We start from the raw sequence: 14,865 nt of genomic DNA, 5'->3' as shown, positions 1-14,865 counted from the left end.
ATGAGTCTTTGGACTCCCTGGAGGCATCATGTAATAATAATATAGTATCGATATTACAACACCTTCCATCGAGGTTATGAGAAACACCATACACGAGATATACATTAAGTATGATGTCTATGTATTTTTTTAAATTCTTAGGTTTAATTAAAATTTTAATGATTTCTTAGACTAATAAAGAATAGAATATTACCAGAGGATAACTTGCTTATTTGAACGTTTAGTAGTTATATAACTTTAAGCCTTGCATTCGCAATAATATGTGCACCTAATGTTCTTGCACTACTTCCTATACAGTTTTGAAAATAATCAAGAACGTGTTCAAACGAATACTAGCATTTAAAGTTCTGTTTACCTCTTCTACGATGGTGGATCGGTAAAAGGATTTGTCGTATTCCCATTCTGTACAAGGAATCGTTGTGTTGCTAGAAGTCCATGTGCTGTTATTCACATTTTTTTCAATCGGCCTTTCGCACTGACGTAACATAGCTGAAGAGTTTACGTAGGTGATGTTATCGTTTTCTGTTGTGCACCAAAAATCGATATCTGGAGCATAAAAAGTGAGTGCCAAAGTGTTCCAAGCACCTGGTATGCCCATGAAGAAACAGATGAAACTAATTCTTAACTGCCAGGGTCCAATGCCACCAACGATATCAGTTAAATCAGCAGCTTCGGTGGAAGTCTCTTCGTCTTTGTGCGTTGTCTGTACAACAAGAAAAGAACTTAAGCTTTTACGAACATATCATCATTAATTATTCACACAATTACAACTGATTTTATTATATATGTATGGTTAAAATAATATAAATATTACTATTAGTTCATTATTGTTATTATTATTATTATTATTTAAAGAGGGCGCAATGGTACCCTGTGGTAGCAAGCACGCTATTGCTATGCTCCCATTTCTTAAGTTCACAAGTAGCTTTTTTACTTGTGGTTTAATATTCAAAGTATATCGATGAATTCAGTTTGTTAAGCCGGAAATATTGATGTGAAAAATGTATCAGTTAAGTAGTATATAAGTTTTCAAAACTTGAAGCATACTGTGGTGAACCATGCGACCTGAGAACAAAAGAAGTCGCCATCTTAACAGTCACACCAGGATCGTCAAAACCAGAAAGAAAAAGTGCTATAAATGTCAGGAACTGCCAGAAAAATATGCACTTTCTCTGTTCGGTATTGTCCGAAGCTACCTGGCCATGAAAATCGAATGCGAAGCGTGACGAGTGAAAGTGCTTCGTACGTAGAGAAAACGCGATGCAGCCTTCAATGGCAGGGGGGTAAACAGCCAAAGCAGCAATCAATGGCAGAGGAAATGAAGAAGAAGGAGTATAATAACAGAATCTCAGGTAAGCCAATTTTGAATTTATTACTAGAAAATAGACTACAAAACTTAAAAGAGTGCTCAATGATATTTGTTCAACAACTATTTGAAAAACAGATAGCACAAATAACGGGAAAATTTAGCCAGTGTGAAATTAAAGAAATTAAAAACAGCGTAAAAGTGTTAATGGAAAACAACATTACGAGCTCTTAAACCAACAATAGCATAAAATGATCTCCTCATAGGCAGTCTTTCTAAAAATGCATCGACTGAACATTTAAGAGGCACGGTAGTTCAATTAAGCCAGAAAATTGAACCAAAAGATATCCAGTTAGTTTCAGTTCATCGATTGTCTCAAAACAGGAAAAGATAAGTTCAAGATATCAAGAAATTATATACTTGGTTTGATCCTTTATCCAACTGTAAGCAACTAATGACTTCACATCACTTGCCTTAGTATCCCATAATGCAAAGCACATCTCCTTGCGATGTACAATGCTATGCATTATGGGAAGGATCACTACCCAGCCTGGTTTCGAACTTTATTTGAGGCCTCATCAGTGGGAGCCAGACCCAAGATACTAAGGTTGAAGTAATGCAGAAGTCATATTTTCATATATGAGTTGCCTACCTTTGTATCACCTCTGGGTCTGGCTCCCACTGAAGAGACCTCAATAAAGGTCGAAATCGGTATGGGTAGTGGGCCTTCCCATAATGCATAGCATTATACATGTCCGCAAGGAGATGTGCTTTGGATTCATTTGGGAGAGTATTTTTATTTTTTTTATTGCTTTGTTATATATTTTATTAAATGTAAGTTTACGATTACTTACCTAACAAAGGACCAGGGATAGACGGAATCAGACCAAAAGACATTCCATTAACATATGACCTGTTATACTAAACCTGCTAAATAAAGTCTTCGAAACGGGTCACATATCGGAAACACTAAAGACTGCATTAATCACTTCTATACGGAAAAAGAAACATAAATTTACAGCCACATTGTCGATATTCAACCAAATTAGGGAGCGCATTGTGCATCGCAAACTCTCCACATTATACCAAAAACACAATATGGTTTTGAAAAAAATAAAGGAACAACAAAGCTCCTAGAAGATTTCACAGACCTAATAAAAACAGATAAAAACAGTTGTTTTTATTGACCTAAAAAAAGCGTTTGACACACACAAAACCATATTGAACAAGCGAACACGTACCGGAATCGGAGGACATCTACTTCAGTAGTTCAAAGCATACATGGCAATCGGAAAGCACACGTATAGGATCAGCGCACAGCAAAAAACTTACGGTAACCCGTGTAGTGCCACAAAATGTTATTTCTCCGATTCTATTTACCGTATACACACACGACATTAACCAACTTCCCCTAAAAAAGTAATATCTTCCAATTCGCAGACGACACGGCAATAGTGTCCATTATTTCTTACTGCATTTTAGGTACTACAGGGTGTTCGGGATAAATTTGACAGTTTCGTAAGGAAAAAGAAAATCTTCTTTGTATCTATTAAATTTAATGAATTGACAAAAAAACATTACAGGCAGAGTTAATTACAATACTATCAACAAGATTTACTCAAAATAACCACCATTAGCATCGATCACAGCTTCAATTCTGCTTCGGAACCTCGAACAAGCTGATGATACAGTCTCCCTGGGAAGGGCCGCAAAAACTGTTTTAATTTTATCCATTAACTGGGCTTTTGTATTACTGGAAGTGCGATTGGTGTCTTTTTCAACTGCGCCCCATACAAAATAATCCATGGGGTTAAGGTCTGGGGAGTTTGGAGGCCAAACATTTGGACTGGTGAAGTCGTAGAAATTTTCAGACAACCATTTTTGACTTTTCCCAGAGGTGTGGCAAGGGGCCGAATCCTGCTGCCATACATACGGCCTACCATTGGCTACCCTTGTTATCCAGGGCTTGACTACAGTTAGCAACTCCACGAACAAAGCCCGAATTCCAATGCCAGGGTTCTTCAACACCTGTTCCTGCAGATTTGCGAGGAATTCTGCTGTACGAACGCAATCAGATCGTCTGCTAGGGATCTTTCTTCTTGCTACATCCTCGTAGTCACCATTGCAAGTCTCTAGTTCATGCCTGATTGTTTTTACTGTATTCAGGGAGCATTGGGCAGCAGTCGTAATATCCTTATTTTGATGGCGGGCACGAATCATCATGATACAAGTTATTCTCTTCCATGATTCAGGTGGGTTCCAGCTATCCATCCTTTCTGACATCTTGTATATGAATGAAGAAGGGTCCAAACTTTTAAATGAAGAGAAGTGTGTGTTAATACATGTAACTTACGGAAAAATATAATTAATTATAAATATGTCAAATTTATCCCGAACACCCTGTATAATGCTATTGTTCTTGTCAGTAGGACAACTTTCTTCCGAGAAATAATTAAGGCTATTCTAAAAACTATTATGTTATTTCGTTTCGATAATTATTCCCGGATTGAACTTTTGTTTGCGTTTTATTCTTCATACTTTAAAAGTTGCATTGTGGAACTGAAGAAATTAAAATCAGTGCAGGTAGTTCTGCTGCAAATAATATATTAAAAAATAGTTGTAATGTGCTCCATTATTACGGGAGTGTCCGTCGAAACATATTCTAAAATAGTATCTATATATAAAACAGCTTTTTTTGTCTATTTTTATGATGACAAGACTAGAAAATGTAGCCAAATGTTTGTAGAAACCATGAAAGTTACGTCAATTTGACATGAGAGCTAATGAGAATACAATTCTCGGCATCGGAGTTGTCTTAGCTTGCACTACTTAAAAGAACACGACCACTGCTTAAGCGTCCGTATATTCGCCTTTCATTAGTGTATTTGATAAAGGTTTCACTGGCCTGAGAGCTGTTTCGAACTAGTTGGTTCTCTTCAGAGACCAGGCAGAAACTTTGAGAGAGCAAAAAATGCCATTCAATACTAATGCAATCCAATGGCATAAAATTGAATTTTTCATAAGTTATAAATTATATCATAACTTGTTTCATAAGAAATAATTGTACTTTTTCGATAGACAGCATTATCATATGATTTCACATGAATGATGGAAGGCTTCTATGGTGAAAGACTTGAGTATAAATAGTTGATGAAAAATACGTGTAAATAACAGTTATACCAAAATTTATTGTATTCATCTGATATCATTAGCGAGGCCTGATTTCAGGTTATGTCATATAACCTGTGACCTGATTTCTATAAATTTTAACTAAATTATAAATTTTAAGAGGCACCTAGTGGGTAAATTTTAGGTTATCTATACTGAGGAATGGGTCTTTATAAAGTGAGGCCCTAGCTTGTAGCTTTTCTAGCTTATGCGTAAATTCGGCCTTGCCGAATATACACATAATCCTTTTAATATAAATTTCATCGTGTATAAGCAAAAACAAAACATTATGGATATGCAGTCTCCCTGGAATGCACTGGGACATTTCTATTGCAGAACCAAGTAAGCAAATCACGTGACACGTAGGCAGTAGCATGAGGTTGAAGCTATGTTTGGATGCGTCAAAGAAAAGACCTGGCTCAATACTTTAACGGCGTTATATTAAGATGACATGCAGCAGTGACATAGCAAAAATTGGGAACATTGCGCTATAGAAGTCAAATGGTAATGGCGTCAAATAGTGAAAGTGCGCAAAGCCTGACAGACAACGAGAACAATAAATAACCAACAGGTTGACGACAACATCTAGAGTCTGTTTCTACTTATTCGCAAAAAATCTTATAACATCACCTTTGGTCGAAGTGGCAAAAGAGTGCAGAAAACTCATAGTTGGTTTTGGTTTTATTTGTTTGAAATTACAGCTGAAGCAACTCAAATGAAAGAGTGTTAGCTGAACTCAGACGGAAGTAGCAGAAATTTTCATCCTCAGAATACGGAAACTAATCGGAAAACACTCGAAACTAATAGGGGAAATATGAGGATGAAATTTTCTGCTACTTCCATCTGAGTCCGACTAACTCACTTTCAGTTGAAAATGCTTTATAAAGGTTCCTCACTTCCTATAATGGAATCGAACTCGGGTCCAACCGAAGAGCAAATGTTACGTGGTTCTCGTGACTGCTGTAAGGAGATGCTCTCTGATGACTACAACAGACCACTAACAGGTGCGATATCAAGGTCGACCAACTCTCCAAAATTCCAAGCTGTGTTCCATGGCTGCCATGCAACTATTATGTATCATCGTACAGAGAGAGAGAGAGAGAGAGAAGAAACAAATAACAGGTGCAGCTATGCACTGTACACCACGTGATGAATGCACATGACATGCGAGTATTAAAAATCTCTGAGCCTTTTGGAGTGGAAAATCCAATCAGGACCACAATCATATTATGTGCATCAACTTTGAGAAGTCGCGGTAGAAGTCCTGGATCTATATATAACAATCTTTTTTGGGAATGCATTCAGCAAGAGGGTGTGCCAGTCATTTAAACCAGTTGAAAATAGTTTTATTATCGGAAAGGGTGTGGATTAAACGACAATATAATTAGAACACTGCACTTCCACTAGAAAAACTAATAAAATATTTCCCAGAAATTATCAATTTCAGCATGACTTGTATCATGATTTTATAATGAATTATAATTTTATCATAATAAAAAATTCTCAGAAGGATGATAAGCACAGCTCAGAATTGATGTGTATGGGATTAAAATCACAAACAATTATTTACAATTATTTGTGATTTTAATCTCATGGAAGCAGAATCAGCAGCGCTGGCCCTGATCATTAAAAACGCAAATCATGGTTTTAATGATTATATCTATATAACTCAATTTTAGGAGGAATATCTTATAAGTAAATTTAAATATAAAATTGAAATACCCAGGGCTTTTTTTTTTTGTTAAAAAATAAGAAATAAATAAATAATAAAAAAAAAAATAGGTGCCGGTAGTACTCATTCTTTTCTAGCAGAAAAAAAAAAATGGAGATTTAAAGGATGTGAAAAAGAAAACACTGAAAAAGTATTCACCTATACTGTTACTGCATAGTGTGCTAATATTTTTTTTCTTAAATATAGTAGCTGTTACTGTCTACTTTCGCCAAAATAGGCAACTTCATTCTTCGCTCATTACTAGGATCAAGTAGGTTATGACTGTCCTGGTTAAACGCATATCCAAGCAGGACAGTCGTAACCTACTAACTAAAGGAATGCTCAGGAACGGCCTTGGAGGGCGAGAAAACTGCATCTCGGCCATTTAAAAACATTTTTAAAAAATACATATTCTTGAATCTAGTGGGGCATATATCTTAACGGTCCTGCATCCAAATCTTTTGTTTTGATAATTTATCCAGTTACAGATTTTTTTGATCAATAGTTCAGCAGTATGGCTAGCCATTCCTTGTTGTTAGACGCTGATATCATCATGAACAAAAACAATCTTCGACACAGCCATTGTAGTAAACTCTTCACTCATTTACTCACTTGTTTTTAATTTCTTAACTGTGAAAGGGGGAAGATACTAGTAATTCTTTTCATTTACTTTTGATTCAAGTTTTTATTTTTTATTTCTTCTCAGATGAAACAGAACATCGTCGAAAGTCGGATGAAACCTAGTAAGATTTACTTAACACGTTTGCGAGGGGGAAGAGACAAACCAACTCATGTTATACACCCTCTGTCCAAAATGAAACCGAACTTTTCGAAAATAGAAGAAACTAGAGTTTTATCTCGAAGTTTTGAAGCGATTGATTGCGAGAATTCGTCGCGAACGGCATGAATATCGTGACGACCGACCGTTCGTCAAAACACACTGTCACTCTTGGCACTATAACTCGGCTTCTAATGAAACAAATGTCATAAACAGTTGACACAACACTAATGAAGGTTGCCGGTTTCGACAATAAAAAGACACGACAGGTGGCGCCACTAGTTTCTTCTATTTTCGAAAAGTTCGGTTTCTTTTTGGACAGAGGGTGTACTTGACTGTCAGGCAGGACAGGAGAAATTGTCTGGTATTTTCTGTTTGTATATATTGGTAGTTGAGCACTAGAATGAAAATGATCCTATACAGTGAAAGGCATCTCCTCCTCCTACAAGCACCATACTACGCAGATGCAAATAAAACAAAGCAAAAATTTTATTGTAGCACCAAAAAGAGCACACAGACACAGTCAAGGCATACCGTATTTAGTGAAAAAATACAGTATAATTACAGTATTTAGAATACTGTAATTATACAATTACAGTATTAGAAACAACTGGAATGAATAATGTACTGCACAGTCTTAAATCGAAATAAAAGTTTTATTGTAGCATCGAAATACAGTATCGGATCTGCTTGAGACTCAACTCACGCTAGACATAACCTTGTGTGAACGTGTTAATATATAAACATGAAAGTAATTTAAACCTTAAAAATAGTTATATCAAGTATCTTAACAACAGACGTGGTAAAATGCAAATTTGATTAAATAAAAAAAAAATAAATAAATACAAAAAAAAATAACTGAGCTTATTTGAATACTGAGTAAACGTATAAAACCCTGTTGAACAGTAGAAATGTCTAAGTGTATGGCATCCGTATCGAACATCACTGATGACGAACTGTGATGACGAACTGTTACGTACTAACCCCCCTCCGCAAAAAAAAAACAAAAAAAAAAATACTGGGAATACCGAACTTGTGGTGTTTAATATTGAGAAATATCTGAGTAAACACTCGATCAAAGAATGAAGTTTGATTAATAAAATTTGCCAAAATCTCTCTCTCTTGAAATTTTTATAATATTTCTCTTGAAATTATAATAAGAATTTTTATCTAGATGTTTAAAAAAAAGTTACTATTCAAACTTTAAGACTTTACGAGTTGCCTGAGATTGTACTACGTACTAGGACTACTTGCATTGGCTCACGCTAGTAATCGTCGATACTTTTATAGTTTACTATATTCGGCATGAAACTCTCTGATTCCAATCTTTAAGTTTCTTATTCGGTTTTAAAACAATGTGGGATTTAATATCCCCTTAATTTGAATACTGTTACTATTCAATTTTAGAAAGCTTTGGCGCTACTACATTTACAAAATTGAAAACATATGCAGAGGCCCATTTCAGGAAGTATATCAATTTGTTAGCAGGATATAACAGACCAATAAAGAACGGCAGGATTGTAATTGGATCTGAGAACAGTAATTGGAACTTATAAAAAGGATGCATGAAAACCGGATTTTACAGTTTGCAAAACAGGCAGTGACCACAAGTGTCGATGAACCAGATCAGCGTTGTTATTATTATTTAAAGTTTCTTTTTTAAATAGAGTGCGGCAAGTTTGTTTTTTTTGTTGTTGTTAGTGTTCAAGCCAAAAAAAAAAAACAAAAAAAAAACGATGTATTCTTTGTAAGTTATTTCAATAGATTAATTATAAAACTAAATTATAATGATTAAAAGTTGTTTTTGACCAAAAGAACGATGGAAAGGATTGACTCCAATTGGGTTTATATATATAGGTCAAATTTATTTGAAACTAAGTAAGAAATACCGGCAATTTTCGCCAATTTAGCTGTTGGCTTCTTCAGGGTAAAAAATAATAGATACAAAACGACTTAAACACTAAAACTGTTCATGGAGGGAAGAACCAAATACAACTGTATTTTTTTTTTTAACTATAACATAACAGCAGTTGACATCATACACGCTCCATGCGTGTGATGTTCGCATTCTTCTGTTTTTGTAAAAAAATACAGTTGTATTTGTTTCTTCCCTCTATGAACAGTTTTAGTGTTTAAGTCGTTTTGTATCTATTATTTTTTACCCTGAAGAAGCCAACAGCTAAGTTGGCGAAACTTGTCGGTATTTCTTACTTAGTTTCAAATAAATTTGACCTATATAAACCCAATTGAAGCTAATCCTTTCTATAGAATTAACGTTTCCTTACTTTGATGATGATGATGATATAAAGCAACGTAATGATAAACTCTATTTTTAGTTATTTATTTTATTTTTAATTTAATAATAATTATTATTATTCTACAAATATCTTCTGGAGTCAAGAAGACTCATCGAGGAAGGTAACAACAAGATACAAACTAACAGAGATAATATCTCTCGTATAGCAGCCTCATGTTGTACTGATTCAATGTCTATGCACGTATTACCTCAACTAGCAACACATTCCGCTCACCAACTACTAACCATGCACGATGGAGCAAAATACATATGTGTACATTAGGTAAACGTAAACGGTCGTTTAAGTTCCATCGTGCATGGTTAGAGGAATATGTTGCTTGTGAAGGTGGTAAGGGCACAGACATTGAATCAATATAATATATATATATATTATTATTATTATTATATATAATAATATAAATAATTGAAAGCCGAGAGATCACATTCTTATCTCTACTTGTCAGTGTTCTTCTTAGTATACTGGCATTTCTTTGCGCTGTTTTTATTATTTTTGCAATATATCCCCTGAACAGCAATTCTGTATCCACCAATATCCCAAGATCACACGTTTCCTGCGCCTCCTGTATACGCAGTTTTATTTTTTTTGAGATCCAAATGCAAAACCTTACATTTACAGGTGATAAATTGACATCCTCCACTTGTCTGCCCACATAGCCACTTTATTCAAATCGTTCCGAAGCACCAGTCCATCTGCATCATTCCTAATAACTTTTCCCAGCTTAGCATCATCTGCAAACAGCTGAAATATCTGCTTGCAGACCACTCGCAATATCATTAATAAACAAATTGAACAGCAGTGACCCTAGAACAGAACCCTGTGGGACTCCACCGGTAACTCTCCTCCTGAGAGGCGTGGCACCTCTATACACAACCGTTCGATATCGATCAGGAAGCCAGTCTGCTATCCAATCAACCCAACAACTGATTTTCCACTCCCATTTGCCGTAACGTATACACCAGTTTATTACGTGGCAGCCTGTCAAATGCTTTTGTAAAATACAGAAGTATCACTGTATATGAATCACCCATATCCAGAACGGTAGTCACTATATTATAAAATGTAAGTGAATTTGTAAAACAAGATCTCCCTTTAACAAACCCATGCTGACCTCTATAAAGAATTTTTTCCTTGTATTTTCTTCCTAACCAATCTCTCCAAGATCTTAACAACCACTACAACCACTCTAGAAATGCAAACGGGTCTGTAATTTGAAACATCCGTTTTACTTCCACCTTTATGCAATGGAACAAATCTGATAATATCTTTCGATGCTATGATGAACTGGAAAGAAGAATTGGAGAATCCAAAGAAATCGTCCTCAATCCATCTCAACATTAACCTCAGCTATAACCCATCTGCTTTTGAGATGTGGTGTTACAGAAGGCTGTTGAGGATATCATACACTGAAAGGCGTACAAATGAATGGGTGCTAGAAAAGATTAGTAGAACTTTAAGGCTCCTGAAGGATATTGACAGAAGAAAGTTAAAATATTTTGGACACATAGAAAGGATGGAAGGAGGACTTCTTAGAACAGTAATAGAAGGTAAAGTTCCTGGAAAAAGAGGCAGGGGTAAACCATCAATGAGATGGATGGCGTGTGTGGAGTGACTGATCTTCAGAGAGTTGAGGCTGCCAGAAGGGCAAACAACAGGACTACATGGCGAGGCCTAGTGTGGAATATCATCGAGCATCGGAGTGACCATACGGCATCTGTAGATGCCAAGTGAACATAGACAGACATAACCTCTCAGACTGCCATTGCGCTGCCATCCAACTTTGGCGTTTACAAGATGTTGAACGCATGCGCACGCCTAACAATGAAGAGATAAACACAGAACAGCTTCAAATGTTATGCGCTAACACTTTAATGTGTAGTTTTTTGATCTTTCGCAATTTTTGTTGGTTGTTCCCTCTTGTTATGCACCCGATGAAGTCTTCTATGAAGACGAAACTAGTCGTGTAGTCTACTTAATTAAAATAGCATTTTTACTTTTATCTCTAGACTTTCAGTCATTTAATTTTTTTTTTTTTTAAATATGTCTCTCAGCCGAGCAAATCCGTAATTCTCATCATATATATATATATATATATATATATATATATATATATGGAATTAACAGACTACATTGAAATAACCATATTTCAACTCAGTTACTTAATAATAATAAAACTATATTGACCGCTTGTGCATAACAAATCATAATCAGAAGTAAAAATAAGAAAAACAAATAGGAAAAGAAAACGAAATAAAAAACATAACTTCCTTTTTTGTATTCTAGTTAAATATATTGAGAAAAGAAAATACATTCTAGTTGATTATATTATAGATTATTCGTAAGTGTGATGAGTGCCAGAATCAAAATACTCTCCAAACAAGAAAACAAGTTTTCAAAGCGATTATTAAAATGAATGATAAATGCGACTGCTAATATTTCAGCCTTTAAAAAAACAAATAGGTTCGTCATGTTTTTTTAAAGAGTAATAGGGTAGTCAAAGTGAAATTATTTGTTGTGGCATAGACGTACGATATCTCACAAATATGTCATTGTTTATAGTCTAAATTTACGTCTGCTTGGAGAAAAATGGTATTACTCTTGACTCTTATACTCTCGCTATTACCATAATTATTATTATTATTTTTTTTTTGTAACTTTAAGTGAAAAATATTTAAGTAAGTTTTTGTGAATAACTTGCTTCGAAATGAAAAATTAATAATTCATAGCCAAATACTGCAATAATAAATCCTATCCGTTCTTTTCGTATCTATCACAGTTTAAGAATCAATGAACTACCCTACCTTCTCGCAATGAGTCCTTGGACTCCGAGAGGTGTCACGTAATAATAATAATAATAATAACGAAAGTTTTTTTCTCGCAGTTCCGATTTCGTAGACTTGCACTTTTTTTTTATTATTTCTGAAATATTTTCACAATTACAATAATCATCTTTAGTGACATTCCGACTTGTAATTTTTACAAAATTCAGCACTAAGTGCTGCATATGCGATTCATTTTCTACATTGCATTTCGATTAAAAATACTTCTTCAATAATTCACTGTTTTACAGTTATAAAAATACACTCGCCTTTTGAAGTTACATTATACTTGTTTTAGTCGGCTTATATTTACAATAATAATAAAAAAAAAAATTCTCCTACCTCGGTCTTCATGGCTGAATCGAAAAGCTGACTATTCAAAGGATATCAGACTCGTCGGCGAAATGTCAGTGAGTGCTGTCAGATATTACCCAGTCGTGTCTTTTCCCTCTTGCCGGAAGGAGGCACACACTGGGTAAAGTTTTTTGAGTCTGTGTTTCGTCGTCTGAACTTTCAACTTGGCGACCTGCTAGTTATATACACACACGGAGATGGATGTTTTAAGAAATCAAGATAAGCATGATGACTAGCAGTGCCCTTGAAGAAAACAAGCTATGCGATCATGATTTTCGTATCATTTACATTAAATTGCATTTATGTTTATAGTGATGGAGCGTTTCGTTGAAGAATAAGCACATATGGATTAACATATGATGAAATTGCTAATGATTTTATTCATTTATTATTATAATATATATATATATATATATATATATATATATATATATATATATATATATATATATATATATATATATATATATATATATATATATATATATATATATATATATATATATATATATATATATACATATATATATATATATATGTTGCAGGATGCTCTCCTGAATTGCATGTGAAGGGATTATAATTTAATTCCCCTAGAGACGAACAACCTTGGAAATTAGGATACGGACAGCTGCTATGCTTATGCTACTATTGGCGTAATTGAGGCCTCACTGAGTGAAGCGGAGAGTAGAGGTCACAAAATACGTATTAAAAATATATTCGTAATGCACTTATACAAAGAGAATGCGCGCAGAAAAAACTAAGTCTATTGCATATTAAATGAAAGGTATGATTTGAATATATAACTTCAATTATTTTTATATTGTAATATTTAAATCGTTAAATGATGAACATATGCCGCTGTTTAATAATTGTTTTGTAAATTGATTATATCACTGACCGGCCTCCTGCACAATCATTTATTATTTATTAAATATACCAAATGAATTGTTTAATCCTCAACCTATCATATTTTGATTGGTTGAGGAATAAATCTGAGGATTGGTTGAGGAATAATCTGAGCTCAAGAAGCTCAGAATTGAACTTCTTGAGCTCAGAGTCAAGTTTAAAGATTAAAGTTTGAAATCGTGGAAACATAATTATTGAAATGATTTTTAATATCACATGCTCTGCAGATTTGTGGCCTTTTCGCTAATAACCCTGCACCTCCCTCTTTCATTTCATGCTAAATAATATTGTATTCGAATAAAGGCAACATCGTCCTTCTTACGTTGGCAATTTCTTTGTCATCGAATGTAGATTAATGAAATAATTATACAAAACAGTGTAGACTCGTACAAAAAATATTAATTATTGCTTCGAAGTTATCACCGATAACTTCGATTATTATCTACTTATTCTGTTTATCCTCTATCTCACATTGTCCTTTTCTTGAATCTTTCTGGAATGAATTTTTCTGCCAATAAAATACTGTAGCACATTAACGCATATATTATTATATTACACGCTATTTTAAAATTCAAATTTTATTAGTGAAAATTATAAGAATACTGTGCTGGGTTTTTTTTTAAAAAAGTGATTAGCATAATACAAATAACCAACGAACACGATACTGTCGCTTAAAATAATTCGCTCATCTCTTGATACTTACCATGAAAAAGTTAGGAGAAACGTAATCATTCTTGGCCTCACCACTGTATTTGATCGAGTATAGCATAGCGCACAGTTTAGCATGGCCACTCTACTATGGTCTTGCAAGTGACATAGCAAGGTTATTGTCGCCCTTGGCAATTGGCCCTTGGCTACGCGCCTTTTTTCAGTGTGACAATTTCCATAACTGATAAATTCGATTACTGGATATTTATCAATTCCCCCCCCCCCCCCTCTCTCTCCCATTTTATTAGCTACGCACACCGGCACCCTTTGCAATTGCCCCAATACCATAGCGTCCTTACATGTCGAGTTCCTTCTTAATATCTTCATTTTTAATGCGATTCTGCCTTTGATGCCGTCTGTCCTATCTGTGGTCTCTAGTCTCTGATCAATTTCTAACCCAGTTGTAAGATCCGTGAGTTAAAATTGGCTTGAATACTGTCTTGAAAAAGTTAATTTAGTAATCTGTATAATTTTTCTTATTCGTCGGATAATTATAAATTTCTGCAAATAATTATAACTATCGGGTACTTTATACATGAATAAATATTCCTTACTTGTGGATAGAGTGTAATTGATGAGATATTGTTTAAATAATCGATATTTATTACAAATTTAACAAATTATACATTTTAGCGTGAAACAGTTTTAACAAGAATAACAACAAGAACATCCTTTAATTGTTTTGAGCAGTATAGTTAAAATGTTTCATTTGTTCTATAGGTTCTCCGTTCAGAAGACAGCTGATGTTTTCAATGTGCCTGCCTATTTTCATACTACTCTGTTTGTCTTTTTATTGCTGA

The 14,865-nt window shown here is 34.4% G+C and overlaps 1 protein-coding gene across 2 annotated transcripts in view; it reads right to left on the bottom strand.

The window, feature by feature from the left end:
- LOC150096006 (organic cation transporter protein-like) overlaps window positions 1–12,578 on the bottom strand; it is a 48,038-nt gene extending 35,460 nt beyond the window's left edge. Inside the window, exons 1-2 of one of the 2 annotated variants that reach the window (XM_090409367.1) lie at window positions 12,440–12,578; window positions 356–703 (exon numbers count right to left, since the gene is read on the bottom strand). In XM_090409367.1, coding sequence (XP_090265493.1) covers window positions 356–703; window positions 12,440–12,451 — 360 coding nt within the window. In that variant the 5' untranslated portion in view covers window positions 12,452–12,578. Of the gene's footprint in view, window positions 1–355; window positions 704–12,439 lie in introns of those variants that run through there. The other variant, XM_090409368.1, reaches the window with a different exon arrangement.
- Between the last annotated feature and the right edge of the window lie 2,287 nt (window positions 12,579–14,865).

This window comes from Typopeltis vanoorti, chromosome 19 (assembly GCF_054136105.1).
Source record: "Typopeltis vanoorti isolate ZY-2024b chromosome 19, IOZ_Tvanoo_1.0, whole genome shotgun sequence".
NCBI lineage: Eukaryota > Metazoa > Arthropoda > Arachnida > Uropygi > Thelyphonidae > Typopeltis > Typopeltis vanoorti.
This window is presented reverse-complemented; position numbering and strand designations above follow the sequence as displayed.